Below are 15694 nucleotides of genomic sequence, written 5' to 3'. Positions count from 1 at the left end.
AAATACAGTATAACTATTTTATAACACATGGAGTACAAATATACAATAAATGTCACCCCAAGTGGTAAGAAAGAATAAACAAATCTTGAATACATTAAGGATGTATTTTGCTAGGTTAGTGTGTTTAAGCAACGTCTACTTACTCTCTGGTGACAACAGTTGGTTCTTCCATGTTCCAGATGGAACAATCCGTAAGTGCTGTTTAACTATAGGGTACCTAATCATTTTACCCACTGAGAAAAAAACAACACAACAATTTCCCAAACTGCACCTATCCAACTGTAATGTGACAGTTTTCACAAAATAAACACTGTTACTCACAGCAGGGGAGGAAGGCGGGGGATGATTGGGGAAGAGCGGGGAATGAGAAACTTCCATCAAGTCTCCCTGTAACCTACAGTAGCAATTTAATGCCTAGAATCTCAATCTAAAGTTCATTTTGGAGACAGCTAGAGCACACACAACTTTTGTAAAGAGGCAAAAGCGACTACAGGGTTTTTTTTGGTTTGTTTTTAAATAAATGTACCTTTAAATGAATGTGCAAAAAAAGGTGCTGCAAAAGCTGAAACTAGTTTCTTGACAAATTTAAACTACCACTATACACCAAAACCACAAAAGCATGTCTGAAAACCTTCAGGCAGTGAACTATCTTTCTGTAAAGGAAGTAACATGTAGGTGCATGTTATTTGTTTCACCTTGATCCTCAGAAATCACAACTTTAACTTTCACAATCTGGTTTTGTTGCCTAAAGATTAATATTTATACTTCTCTAGCACACAGCTCGGTCCTTGACATTAACCACAGTGGACATGGCTATGTTCGAGTACTTAGCATTTGCAGGCACGAGTGTGTGCAGAAAAAGCTTGCCACTTATTGGGCACCTAGTCTAAAGTAGGTATTTGATTGTTTTGCTGCAAGATTCTGCACTCAAAAATCTGTAAAAAGCTCCAGCACTCAGAAATTCAATGAATGACAGAATAATTCAGCAAAGTCTGACCTATCTTGAGACACTTTTGATAGCTCTTTATAAGCACAGACATATGCTGAGGAATGCAGCAGCCACCAGTGCTCTTATCCAAGATACTGATGTCATTACTGTAGTTCTAAAATACGATACCCCAATCTGACAGGCTCATGCAGCTGCAATCAGCAACCAACAGCTTACAATGCCACATCCTAGACTCAAAACAGCTCACAAGGGGTGAACTGCTGTTAGCTTGCTGCCTGTTCAGCACATGTTCAATGCAAAAAGCAAAAATCATTGTTTTACCTGCGCCTTGTGATGCAGGCAGGGAGTTTATTTCACCAGTGGTGATGTACAGAGTAAGAACAGAGGAAGGTACAGCAAAACAAGAATAATTTCCTCATATTTTATTTCCTGATTTCACCTACCCCTTCTTATAATCCCAATACTGCAATTCTGCCACAGTACATTTTCCAAATAAGCAGAACAGTATCAGCACTCAAAGTCAGGAATATTCAACTCCCAAACACTGCAGCTCTCCACGAGTTACATGAACAACTACCAAGTTTAATAGACGCAGAGGAGTGACTTCAGCAGTATAAAGTGATACAACAATTACATGCATCCATGCCTCATTTATATTCGTTATAGTTCACAATAAAGTGCTAACAGTAAATTAAATATATATATTTTTTCTTTTTATGCTTTGGAACACCTTAGGAAGTTTCTGGTAAATTAAAGCGAAACTTCCTGGTGGGTTCTTACATCTTTCTTGTAGGACAGTGGACACCATGAACATTCAAAGAAATGTCAAAGACTTTCATTTCAATTTCTATTCTTTCAGTATCTCGGGTCATTATCATATTCTTTACACCACTGTTAAGTCTCCTTTATTCACTTTTCTTAAGCTAGTGGGAGATGACGAAATAGTAACCTAATAATAATTAAGCAAGATCCAAAATAATTAAGCAAGATCCTTCATCCACAAAAGAAATGCATTGAGATTTAACAACAAAGGTTGAAAAGCACAAGCAAGCAGGAAAAGAGTGAAGGAATAGATGAATACCAGCACATTCTGTTTCCCATAAAACATTCCAATGACAAATATACTCAACATATTCTTCAATTTGGATTTTATTCTGTCAAAATAGTTTGAAGATCATTATCATTTACAGAATTAAATGATGCAAAAATGTCTTTCAGTTTTAATCAGGGATGCCTAAATATTGCACAAACATTGTTTCAAAATCTTTTTCATCTTCTTCGCAAGTCTGACTTCGCAACTGAACAAATGTTTTCAGAAAACTAAATACAGAGAAGAGGAAAAAAAAAAAATCACAGAATCATAGGGATTGGAAAGGACCTCCAGAGACCATCGAGTCCAACCCCCCTGCCAAAGCAGGTTCCCTACACCAGGTCGCACAAGTAGCTGTCCAGGTGGGTCTTGAATATCTCCAGAGAAGGAGACTCCACAACCTCCCTGGGCAGCCTGTTCCAGTGCTCCGTCACCCTCACCGTAAAGAAGTTCTTGCGCACATTGGTGCGGAACTTCCTATGCTCCAGCTTCTGGCCGTTTCCCCTTGTCCTGTCTCCACACACTGCTGAAAACAGTCTGGCCTCGCCACTCTGCCCCCCACACCTTAGATATTTCTAGACCTGGATCAGGTCCCCTCTCAGTCTCTTTTTCTCAAGGCTAAACAGACCCAGCTCACTCAGCCTTTCTTCACAGGGGAGATGCTCCAGGCCCTTCACCATCTTTGTGGCCCTCCGCTCGCTAAGAGATCCCTGTGTTTTTTGTACTGGGGAGCCCAGAACTGGACACAGTACTCCAGATGAGGCCTTACCAGGGCAGTGCAGAGGGGGAGGATCACCTCCCTCCACCTGCTGGCCACACTCTTTTTAATGAACCCCAGAATGCCATTGGCCTTTTTGCCCACATGGGCACACTGCTGGCTCATGGCCAACCTGTTGTCCACCAGGACAACAAATAGATATAGGAAGCTTATTCAACTTGTAAGTAAAATTCAGCAGGCCAGCAGAAGAGTTTAATTATACTTATTTTACACAAAGTAATTAAAACCAAGATAATTTTCCACTGCAAAGAATTAGGGCAAGAAGAATATTACAGCGTCTTATAAAGGCAGGTGTTCGTGTGCAGCATTTATACAACACAGCTGGCAATAAAATGAAAAAGACCTGCCTCCTTACCAGTCTGCCAAGCCAGATCCTGACATTCTAGCAAGCATATATACACAGTTTGTACAGGATCTAGAACAGACTTGTACAAAAGAAATCCATCACAACAGAAATGGCTTAGCAAAGTCTTTGTTAGTACAAAACTCAGAGGTGATAGACATGAGGTTATACTTCAAGTTCAATGTTACCTTCAAATACTTTACAGGAGCCATAGCGTGGATGAGAAAAAATTATGTAATACTAGAAAGCAAGGACACTGCAGTCTGCAAGCAGTGAAGACGACCACTGACACACATATCTTCTACAGAGAACTAACTTGTATATTTAACTCAAGATAGTTCTAGTCAAATACAAAGCAGCCACAGCACTAAAGTACTTCTACTTTGTTTACACTGCTACTACATTCACATACAGGTATCATTAATGGTTGTGTGCATGTTATGTAATTCTCTGTGAACCAAACGCATTTTTTTTTTTAAAGTTATTTCCAAAACCATGCACACCAGGAAAAAAAGAAAAGAAAAAAAAAAAAAAGGAAACAAAGGCCCGTACTTTGGAGGACTGCAGAAAGTCACTAGAGAAATACCACCCTTCAAACAGAGCTGGAACATATATATGCTCCAGCATAGCAGCACTTGCCATTTCTGCCTTTCTGCAACACAACCCATCTTGGATAGAGCGTCTGTATGGAGGATCACCAAGGCTTTGACATAAGCATTAGGACAGTCTAGGAAGTGAATAAATAAATTCTGAAACTTATATTCTGACATGCCCTCCCTCCCCTCCCCTCCCCCCCCACCCAACATTCTTATCTACTTCCCAGAGGCACCATGTGCATACAACCCAACCACATCCAGTCTATGCAAACATATACACAACACTCGTTTCATTATACTTATAAAGTACACATTCCTGTTTACGCTTTATAATATTTTAAAGATAAAATTTTCTAGTTAAAGGCAGCAACCTTTATGGATATTACTGCTTTCTAGTTCTGAAACAAATGTTTCAGGATTATACATGCTATAGTCTTTGCAACAAACTATACACCAAGATTAAAAAGTCCTGGATACTTTGAAGCAGATAGGTTGAAAAAGGGCAGCTGACTACCTATTTCTTGGTATCTAGCCGGCAAATACAGATACGTAGAGGTGTGTAGGAAATTTCTTATCCTCTAAAATATTTCACACTTCACAACTAACAAGACAAAAACACCATAAGGATATGATGATATGTTTCTTAATCTAATTGGGAAATTCACCTGCCTATTTTGCAGCTAAAGGTTTCAGAAAGAGCCATGAGATGTACACGCTTGACACACTTTTGTTTAATTAAAAGGAAAAGACAAGTAAGAAGTTATTTTCAGCCTGAAGTAGCACCTCCAGGTTACCAGCACTTATGGTCTTTTTGTGCTAGTATAACACCTGCAGTTCTAAAGAGGTAACTGTATACTAAAATTTCCCTAAAGTCAGAAGCTACAGCTACAGGCATACGTTGCAGGTACGTGAGATCAGAAGCATCTCCAAGGTACTTGACTGGTGGGAAATAACAACATCTCTATGCTAAATCTAATGTGTAATAGGATGACACAGCTGTATAAAACACACCATAAAACTCAGTGACAGCTGAGTTTAACAGTTCCTGCTTGCTGGCTTCTTTCCTCCCGAACTAACAATTCAAAAAAACTCAACATCTTCCAGGTCAGTAATTACTACCCCACAACATACTTTTCAAGCACGAGAACCATATTTGAACTGTTCACACGTTACATTTAGCTTAACAGAAACATCCTGGTGCCTTAAATAATTAAAAACAGAATATCACAGTGATCTCAAACCCTGAAAATCTCAATTTCAGCATTGAACTGTTGAGTATCACTAGCAGACAGCAGACAAACAGAGAAATACTGAATGCCATGATAAGAAGTTACCACTGTTCATCACCGATGAATGAAGCCTGGGGAGAGCTTAGGAACCTCTAGCTAAATGCTATCTGGCAAATTTTTGATGTTTTCAGATCACTCGTAAGAAATCTAAAATAAGCTAGTAAAGTCAAGTACTTCATCTTCTGATTTGCAATACTCAAACACAGAGAAGCCGAATAAATACTCAAAAGCAGAACAGTCTGATACAGACCTGTAAAATCAAAATAACCTAGTGTACATACTCAATAACAAAAGTCATTTTGAAGCGACTGAAGCTCTGCTGAAATTGTCACCAGCAGACTTCCAGTCTAAGATTTCACAGAATTTGACAACACTCCCAAAGTGTTTGAAGCTAACATATCAATCCCCAGTAGCTGCCTAACTGAAAAGAATTGTGCATGACCTATCATTTCAAACTACCAGCATTTATGCAGGAAACTACAAGACTTTCCAAAGTATTACCTGTTACAAATCTCCTGAACAGCATGCTCTAAAGACATATCAGACTGACCATTAATGGAAGTTTCATGCAAGAAATCATTCAAATATTAACAAGCAACATTCTATGTCAGAAGACTATTGTTAACAGTAGGTTAGCTAGATCTAGTACCACAAAACAGAGTATGCTTTGTTATTCAATAACACCTTATATTTACACAAAAGGAAGATTAGCTCACCTCCTTCATAAGAAAGACACTTTTCTTTTTCCAAATAGAACTTAAAATAAAATCTTGTCACAGTGTTAAGGATTAAATCTTTTGTATAAGTGCACTCAGGGAAATTTGGTGCAGGCCTAATTCAAAGTCCACAGGAATGAAGGTCAAGAGTCACTTACTTCAGTGTTGTCTTAGGGAAAAAAGAACAACAACTCCCCAGGTCCTGAGCCTTATTAAGGCTATTTCAACATAGGTAATACAAACTATGTGCGCACCTACATATACTAAACTAATGCCTATGGAAGCCATAGAGCTGATCCCTCTCTCCACCTCAATTCAAAAGTTGACACTTACATGGCGGGTAAAGCCCGCCATGGACAAGTAACTCAAAAGAAAAGTTAACACTAGAGTTCATTTATAAGCTCTGGTTATACTGACTCAAATCATGCTCCAACAACTTAATACAGGCATGTTAGAGCGGTGTTTTTTATGCCAAGACAAGAGCTTGTCCTGATCCAAAATGTCTATAGGCACCACTCTTCCAGAACATGAAACATTTAACACCAAGTTCCCATATCAATGCTACCAGAATATGAGGGAAGATTTGTACCATGTGGGCTGAGAATTTGAAGAGGCCTTATTACTAGCATGAATGCTATGCTCAGAGACCAAGCAGGTATAGGCAAATTACTCTCTGGGGCTCGTACTCCACAGAGCTCTACGCAACTGACGCAATTTTTAACTGCGGGGGGGGGAACGACACAAGTATGCCAAATGTTTAAAACAACACGATGTAGAAAACACATCACCCCCGGGTAGAAACCCCCGAGCTACACGGGAGCCCACTGAGAACGCCAGGGCGGCAGTGGAAGCCCATTTCCCCGGCCTCCATGAGGCGAGCTGAGAGGGCCGCACACGCAGACATTACCTCCGCTCACTACAAAGGGAGGGAGCGCGGGCGCTAGCGACGAACGCTGTCGCTAGGGGGAGAAGCTGCATCCTCACGAGAAGGACGGCGCTACCTCCCCGCCGAGGACCGTGCCGAGAAGCGGGGGCACGGCACAGCCCCGCGGTGCCCGACGGAGGCGGGGAAGAAGGGCGCGCCGAGGGCACCTGCCGGGACGCCGTGCCGGAGCTCTGTGTTGCAGCGCTCCCCTGCCCGAGCCGCAGGCCCTTCTTTTCCAAGGGAAGGTTATTCAGGAGGGAGAGAGGCAACGCCGCGGCTACTCACATGGGCTCCAACGTTTTGCTGAGCCAGGATTTCAGCGCCTCGAAGTTTTCTATGATCATTTTAACCACCATCCAGAGCGGCCCGAGCCCCGCGCCTCCCCGGCAGCAACAGCAGCACCACCAACAACGGCGGCGGGCTCCGTGCCGCCCCGCCGGCCGGGACCCCGGCTCCCGCCGCGCCTCCCCCTGCCCCCCGAGGCCGCCTCCCGGTTCGGCAGAGGCCGCTCGGCAGGGGCAGGAGGCCCAGCGCCACGAAGGGGGCGGAACCAACCGAGCGGCGGCTGCTCCCCGCGGGCCCCGCTCTCGCTTCTTCGCCGGGAAACGCGGCCCGGCCGCCCCGCGGCTGCCCTCTTCCTGCTCCTCGGCGGCGGCCGGCGGGCACCGAGCGCAGCCCCGAAACGCGCCGCCCCCCCCCCTCGCCCCTCAGCCGCAGAGCGAGGCAGAACCAACGGACTAGCGAGCGAGCAGGTAAGATGGCGGCGCGCCGCTGTCGCGAGCATAAGGAGTCTCGCGAGAACGGGCGGCGCGCGGGGCCTGCCGGGAGGCGGAGCCAGGGCGGGTTGCATGGCGGCGGTTGGGGGTGGTGATGGCGGCGGCGGGGCTGGGCGTTCTAGTTGGCTCTGCCCGGAGCGGGTGGAGGCGGTTCTTGGCGGGGAAGAGAGCCTCCTGGGAATTGGAGGGGGTGCTATTATAACGAAACGTGTCTCGGAGAAACAGAAACGTGGGAGGGTGCTTTCCCCTCCCCTGTGATACAAATATCATAAATGTCAACGTCTGGAAAGTTGCTTAAAATCATTTAAAAAAAAAATAATAAAATAATACAGTTCTCAGCATTTTCCTGATCAATTCATCAAAGCTCATATTCGTAAACACTGCTATTAAATGCAACCCTCCAGCAGGGAGTGGGGTATTTTTAGACCTAGCAGAGCATACATCTGGGTAAAAACAGCAGCACAGGCACCGTGTGAAGTATACAGTCACCCTCCCAGCGTGGGATGATGCTGATCTTAGGGGTCAGAGCCCAGGGAGCATCCATATCGCCTCTGCTGGCCTTGGAACAGTGGATGCTGCCACAGCTCAGGCCGAGCCAGGGGAACTGAGGCTTTGCTCTATCTCCCTGGGGTGGCTGAGCCCCATAGAGACTGCCCACAGTGATACTGAGTTGTCCTGTGAGATACCTGAAATAGCAGTAACTACTGGTGCTTTTTTTCAGTACCTCACATTTGCTGAGTACTGAACAGTATGGTTGATGTGATGTTATATGCCTAGATTCAGTAGACTTACGACAGGCCAGCATCTAACCCCAGGTTGTGAGCTGTTTTATGTGGTCATTGTACCACACTGAGGCAGATATTCCAAGGAAGTAGTGGACTGTCGGACTGAGGGCAGTGCAGATACATGACTGTTGAGCTGCCTTCCTGTTTCTCACGGCTATAGAGTTTGGGTAATCAAGCTAGACTGGACAGCAAATTTGATCTTGACTGGTCTGTCAATATGTCAGCATCCTGATGTCCTACCTATGTTACATGGAATCAGGATAATAGCAGTAGTCTTGGCGTCCAATGGTGAAGATAATAAGATATATTTGGATGCAGGAATATCAGGCTGTTGTCCTGTTTGGGGAACTCCTTCAAGATTCATCCCTATCTACCCTCTGCTGGTAGCAGCTCACCACAGATCCTTACTACCTACTTCCCCCTGAAAAATTTTTACCTCTCTTAATCTGTTACAGAACAAGGACCGTGGTATATTACAGTCCTTATTTTCTTTCATGCTGCTGAGTAGAACTTGATCTCTGCAGAGAAAATGTCAAGTATCCAACATAGCTAAAAAAGCCAACACGTAAAACTATCAGTTTTTCAGGTACATCTGTGAGGTCATTCCACTTTCAAGATGTAGTTTGATTTCTCTGCACAGTGGAGTGTGAGTGGCAGATTCAGTCAGTAGACAAAAAGTCACCAGCATGTGAAATTCTTTGGAGGCTGTTTTGTACACATGGCTGTGGCTTGCAATCACCAAGATGCAAGTTAATTCCCCTTGAACATATAAAACGGTTATTAAGCTTGGGTGTGATCTATCTTTGAAGGGACAGGCACATAGAAATCAGGCATTGTGATAAGAATCCAGCCCTTAATCTTTTGCAAAAGCCAGTTTCTAGTAGAAACAATTCAGGAAAACACTGTGTCAGTCTCCTTCACTATTATCTTTGCAACTACCTTTGATCCTTAAATATACAAGCCAGCAAGAAAACATCGTCTCCAATACTTCCCTTCATAAAATGTTTGGATATAATGGTGGTAGCAACTTTACTATGTCTGACACCTCATTTTCTATACTGCTGTCAAGCTATTCAGAAGCACACAGTTATAAATGAAATTTGTGATCCACAAACATATTTCACAAGTCCATTTTAGGCACTTTGTCTGCATGTAACTTATGAGCATAAAAATGCTGATAGAAGCATGCACTATCACCTCTCTGTGGCAATATTAACTATAAGAAATACATTTATAGCTGCAGACATTTCCTCTTTTAGTATTTGCGGACTAAACTTTAGGACTTACAAAGGTTCAGAACCAACACCTTCAGAAGTTGCCACAATGTTCTGTAGCACTTTTAAAAAATTTTCATTTAATTTTCTGGCAGGAATTAGAAGAAACCAAAGCGAAAAAGTATTCATTAGATCTGAGAATAAAATTTCCTCTGACATATAAGGTGGGTTCTTTACATTAAGATGGCTTCTACTTAAGACACAATATCATAAGAATCTTAGAAGTTTACAAAGAGGTAGTCTTTGCTTAAACTGTAGTTGCACATGAAATCAGCGCTTTAATTTAAAAACATCCTGAAAATCATATTTCATTTAATGCAACATAATAGAGAATCTGTGCAGGGTGTCAAAGTAATTATTAACTTGTCATGTTTCTGTGAGACAAATAAGCTACTATTTCTCCTGTACCTATTCAGTGTAAAGTTCATAAACTGCCCAAGAGGAAGAAAAAAAAAATAATAAATGTCATCCCTATCTATGTAATGAAAGTCAGAAAGAAGATACCAAGGAAAAGAATGAATTTTTGAAAAGATTGGAAAGTAGCAAATGAATAATTTAAATACTCTTCTTAGGTTTCAACAATTGTTGAAATTTAGAAAATCAGTTCCTTTTGCTAAATGATAGTGGTACACTGTATCATGATATGATCTGCAGAGACCAAACACTTAATTGGAACTAAATCACAGCTATTGCAAAATATGAAAACAGATGAATACATGCTTTATATTAATATAGAAAGTGCATTATAACATCAGTGATCTTAAATTATAAATAAATTGTCATGGTGATAAAGAAATACAAATCTAATTCTCTTATTTATTCATGCATCAGAATTACTGATTCCTACTAGCACTTTTAGTTTATAAAGACATTATTAAGTTCTTTAGACTAGTACAGATATTTTCATGTATTATAATTCCCAAGTTCATAAGGTTATTATGTGCCTAGTTTGCATTAGTCTTATCTCTTTCGTTTTTTACATCTAAAAATAATATGCACATTTTCACTATTTCAGTCACTTACGTTAGAGATGAATATTGCCAACCAAGACAGAGATTTTTTTTTTTTTCTTTTTTGTCCCCAATTCTTAACCAACCGCTTTCCAAGCTATGGGGACTTAGATTATACACAATCTTTGTCAACGTGTAAAGGCTGGATTTTTAAGAAATAAAGACCTTTTTTTGAAAGCTGACATTTTCTTGAATGTTCATTAATCTTATTTTAACTTATATTTTTTCTTCAAAGTTTTTTGAAACAAAGAATAGTTAATAGCTGAGAACATCTATTTTTTTGCCAGGCCTGTCTCACTTTTGCCAGACAGTGTCTTTGTCATAAATAGAATATCAATTTGTGTTTTTGTTTGTTTTCTTCAATGTCGGTTTATTTTTTTAAGCTGCCAGACTGATCTACAGCTTTATTAAATTCTTCAATCTACCCAGGTCATGCTTCACTTTATTTTCTTTTTAATAGGAAAGTGAGGTAGCATTTGCTGTTGTATGTAATCATACTTCTCTGTAGAAGAATATGTAATGTTACATGTGATTCTGGTTTGGCATGGTGAATTCACCAGTTCCAGACATTAAGCTCTTAGTATCTTTCAGAAATCCAAACAAATAAAAGCACTTAGGCACTACAGGCCTTACAAATATCTGAGTGGATGATCTGGAGATAGGGGGTTTTACTTCCTTGCAATGTGCCACAGCTCAGCCCCAAATCATTGGCTGAAATAGCAGGGTCAATGAAATTGAATGGCATCACGTTGGCTTTATGGAACAGAAATATTTTGTTGTTCAGATTTTTAGTTTGTGCTTCCTATGAGTTTGGATTTTTGTTGTTATTTGCTATTTTAAGATGTGTAGATACACATTTGTAGATCTGTAGATGTATGCAGTTACTATGTTCTGTTCCTTTGCCTAATTTACACGCAGAGAATCATTTCCATGCATCTGCAGTTTTAGAATCAGCAGCTGGCTTTTTTGTGTGATCCCAATATATAGGATTCCCAGAAGAATGTATTAGTGGATATTTCTAAACATGTCTATGATTCCATCCTTCTGCTATATTCAAATGTGTAAGCTAAGGTCATTAGGGACGGAATGAAAATCTCTCTGTGAGTTGTTATTTTTATTTTTAATTTTCCAAACACCTGAGCAGGTCTTTTAGGTATTTGTAGCTCATGTTGTAGCATTTATCCCAAGATTACAAGACACAGAGCTGAGCACTGCTTTTTCTAACTGACATTAACACTTGTTAAACAGGTTTTCTGGAAAGCCAACGTCAGAACAAGTATTGCAGTCAAAAGTCAAATCTACAAACTGTATGTTATCACTGTTTAAATATAGAGACATTACCAATGGTAGATATTTAACAAACCTCACACTTACCAAATCATACTGCATACTAAGTCTATATAGCGTGTTTCTAAATGGCATTGTGTTTTAAAAAATGAAATGGGTCAGTTTTGTATTACAAGATGCTCATGCCGTGGAGCTTCATTAGTAGCCTCATTGTACTAATATGGGGACAGCTTGCTGTGGATTGCTCCATTATGCTAATGGCATCAAAATGAAGCTTAGCCCCTACCTCTGCTATGGAAACAATGACTGAAAAAGGGCCCAGGCTGTAATTAAGACATCCTCTGCTTCCCAAAATGAGGTTGAACAGGAAAAGAAAGACATAGTTCATAACTCTGCCCCTGTGACACCAACAAACAGAGCTTAATCTTCCAGAAGGCATCTTGATGTAGTCAGCAAGTACCAGCTGTGTCTCTATTGTCTCTGCATGAGCAAACAATTACAGGACAGAGCCACACCTGGATTTGTGCCTGCAAGTAGGGCTAAGTGGCTGCCCATGTTCCCGAATTCCCTTTCAAGAACACACACTAGAGGAGCCTGGATGAGGCAGGATGCAGCTGTGACGCTGAGGACTGCACTGTACTCTTGTTGTCTCTGCATGTGCTCTGTATGTAGTATTTCTGGAGAAGAGACACTGACTTACTTACGTCCCTCCTAAATCTCATTTCCAAATTCCTATTTTATGTGCTTACATACCAGCTAATGTTCTGACTCATTTTTGGCCATAAATGGACATTTTTGTGCCACATTGAACGTGGACTGTCGACTTTTGTCCATGCCAGATTTTGAGGTGGCACTATCCAGTGTATTTCTGTACACAAATTTGATAAAGAAATAGAAGGCATAGTATCCTTAGAGTGTCAGATGTTAATCAGGCATAAACCATGGGGGAAGCAAGAAAGATATTGATTTTGCCCTTCCTACTAGTTGTTGTGCTCATCCCACCTTCCTGTTAAATTCAACAAAAGCGGAGGAGAATTATTCTCTCAAATAAGTGTTTGTGCAGGATACATCACATTGGAGTTAAGACATTCCTCAGGCACGGTATGGTCTTCTGCCTCTTAACTCTATGAGGTCATGGTTGAACTTGTAGTAAATGAAATAATAATCATAAGTGGCAAAATGTACATTTTCCATTTATCTTGAAACCAGTAATTTATTTTTATTTATAAATAAATGCTTGTTTCGCTTAAATCCTACTGCCAGCTGCTCAGGCAGACCACATGACTAATCCAACAAAGATGGCTTCACACCACAAATGGAAGAGCTGTGTTACTCAGCAGATTCAAAACACTGCCAAAGAATTTTGAAGGCTACACCCCTATTGGAGTTGAAGATAATTCAGAGTACCTATTTTTTCTTCATGATAGAATTTTGTATGCAGAATCTAGTATGGTGAAGTAGTGAAATCTTACTTGTGTGAGTTCTTCCTACAGAAATACATGAGTAAATCATCCCCAGGAGGGTCTTAATCTTTTTTTTCTTTTATTTTTAATTCTTTCCTTTGGGGGAGTTATTGGATTTAATGAGTAATCAATTAAGAATTAATCTACTTTTAGTATTAAAAAGGTTATTTAAATCTTCTTTGTCAAGAATTTATTCAATAAACTCTATTATATTACAGTTTTCAGATTGCTCACCACAGCGATCGTATTTTTGATAACGTGATGGATTATTAAAAATTACTTCACTGGAGAAGAGAAGGCTGAGAGGAGACCTCAATGCAACCTCCCAGTATTTAACAGAGGGTTATAAAAAGGAGAAGAATCAACTTTTTACACAGGTAGACAGAAATAGGACAAGGGGGAATGGGTTTAAGCTCAAGGAGGGAAGGTTTACACTGGATGTCACGGAGAAGCTCTTCACAGAAAAAGAATGGTGAGGTGCTGGAACAGACTGCCCAGAGAGGCTGTGGATGCCCTGTCACTGGAGGTGTTCAAGGCTAGGTTGGATGGGGCCCTGTGCAGCCTGGTCTAGTACCAGATCTGGAGGTTGGTGGATCTGCCTGTGGCAGTGGATTGGAACTTGATGATCCTTGGGGTCCCTTCCAACCCAAGTCATTCTATGATTATATGATTGCTAATACTGAGAAAATGCTGTCATCTTTTGTGCAAGGCATTATTTTATTTTTCATCTTTAGATCTCGGGAAAGAAGCCAGAAAGCTTGGAAATAAAATCTATTTTTGTAATGTTTTGATTTTCTATTTGAAAGAAACGACTTTCAATTTTTTCTCTTCCCCTTTAAGGAATCCATAACAATATGGTGTTTTAAGTTTGTATTTTCTCTGTTGCTAATGGTGTAGTTGGGATTAATTTTGGGTTGATGCTGCCACAGAGCCAGTAGAGGGAGCACAAACATTGCTTCCAGTGTTGGTGATGCTGTAGGGGCAACGTGGATTATTTCTTTAGAGAAAGTCAGATTTTTTTAAGAAAACTTTCAGAGTCTTTGTTTTGCAGGATTCAGTGAAGACTAAATTAAGAACTAGCTATTTTCAGCAATTCTTATCAAACATAAAATCTATTAACCGTTTTGTAAGTAGCTAGTGAATAAATGAATTCCCAATCATAGCACATTTTAGAGAGACTTTTTTTTTTTTTTTTTTTTAAAGTTTGTTCTGCAGCCACTGATAAAGGGAAAGGTTTTGTTTTTGTTTTTTATGAATACACTGAGTGAAAATAAAATGTGTAATTTGTGTGGCAACTTTGTGCTATTGAAGAAAAGAATTTAAATTGCTTTTATGCCTTTGTTTTTGCTTAAAATGGCTTTTATTTACTAATGTATGTTATATATCGCTTTCAACTGCTACTACTTACAATATATATATTATACCTATATTTTTGTTGTTGTTGTCGTTTGTTTGCAAGCTGTTTTATTTTGAATGTGAATAACATCTGTCCTTGCTTGAGAAAACATCTGAGCCCTTCATCTTAAGAGGTTCCTTCCAGCTGCAAAGATAGTGGCATTCTGTCATTTTCTACTAGTTGTTTAAGAAAACGTTTTTAAAAAATCCTTCCAAACAGAGGTTCAGATGCAAACCATTTAAACATTATGATACAGTATGTAGAAACAGATTACCTGTTGGCCTTCTCCATTAAAATACTTTCTGCAAACTCTGAATTGTACACTTTCTGACCTGTTGTTCTTTTATGGCACTGAATAATAATACTTTTTCTGTAAGTAACTCCATTTGCTTTCATACAGACTTTCAAGAAAAGTGGTATTTTTCACTTTTCTAGGAGCCAATGTTACTTAATGCTTCCAATCTTCAGTGTACTGGCCATAAACTGCAGGATAAGAGAGCATGAGAGAAGGATTTGAGATCGACTTTCCAAGAGTGGACATTGCAAGGTACGTGTGGCATTATGATCTTCTTTTTGTCCTCATGGTTAAGCACAGTTAAATACTGCTCTTACTCTTAAAGTTTTGGTCCTTTTGCAGGTAAAATTACAGCTTCATTAAATGAATGGAAGTTAACCAGTGAGTTTTGTCCTTATAGAAGTGCAATTAAATTTTGAAGTAAATTTAAATTAAACTTGCTTTATTTTTTTCCTTGATTTTCTTTCAGCTCCTGTCTTTTGAATGAGTTGCTTCAAATCTCTTTCTGAAGTCAGTGTTTTTTTTTTTGCAGAGCTGCGTGTGGGTGGTCAGATCATTAATTAAGTTTATTTTTTATTTGAAGTTAATCTTTATATATCATATTGACTAGTTATGAATGCCAGTTCTGAAAGGAATTAACTCAGGAGTACATAAATAGAATAGTTTTAGTTGGCATCAAAATAAGATGAGGAGAATATTACTTATATTGTATTCTGTAGATG

At 40.0% G+C, this 15694-nt stretch overlaps 1 protein-coding gene and 1 long non-coding RNA gene across 6 annotated transcripts in view; one reads left to right on the top strand and one right to left on the bottom strand.

The window, feature by feature from the left end:
- RBM26 (RNA binding motif protein 26) overlaps positions 1 to 7476 on the bottom strand; it is a 53101-nt gene extending 45625 nt beyond the window's left edge. For 3 of the 5 annotated variants that reach the window (XM_031610619.2, XM_031610420.2, XM_031610561.2), the window contains exon 1: positions 6972 to 7272. In XM_031610619.2, coding sequence (XP_031466479.1) covers positions 6972 to 7042 — 71 coding nt within the window. In that variant the 5' untranslated portion in view covers positions 7043 to 7272. Of the gene's footprint in view, positions 1 to 6971 lie in introns of all 5 variants that reach the window. The other 2 variants (XM_031610359.2, XM_031610489.2) reach the window with 1 other exon arrangement.
- LOC149920164 (uncharacterized) lies at positions 7325 to 15358 on the top strand. Its single transcript, XR_016461361.1, has 4 exons — positions 7325 to 7438; positions 9617 to 9685; positions 13500 to 13658; positions 15113 to 15358. It is a non-coding gene; the product is annotated as an uncharacterized LOC149920164 (long non-coding RNA).
- Positions 15359 to 15694: the final 336 nt, after the last annotated feature.

Source organism: Phasianus colchicus, chromosome 1 (genome assembly GCF_987193195.1).
Source record: "Phasianus colchicus chromosome 1, bPhaCol1.hap1.1, whole genome shotgun sequence".
Lineage (NCBI taxonomy): Eukaryota > Metazoa > Chordata > Aves > Galliformes > Phasianidae > Phasianus > Phasianus colchicus.
This window is presented reverse-complemented; position numbering and strand designations above follow the sequence as displayed.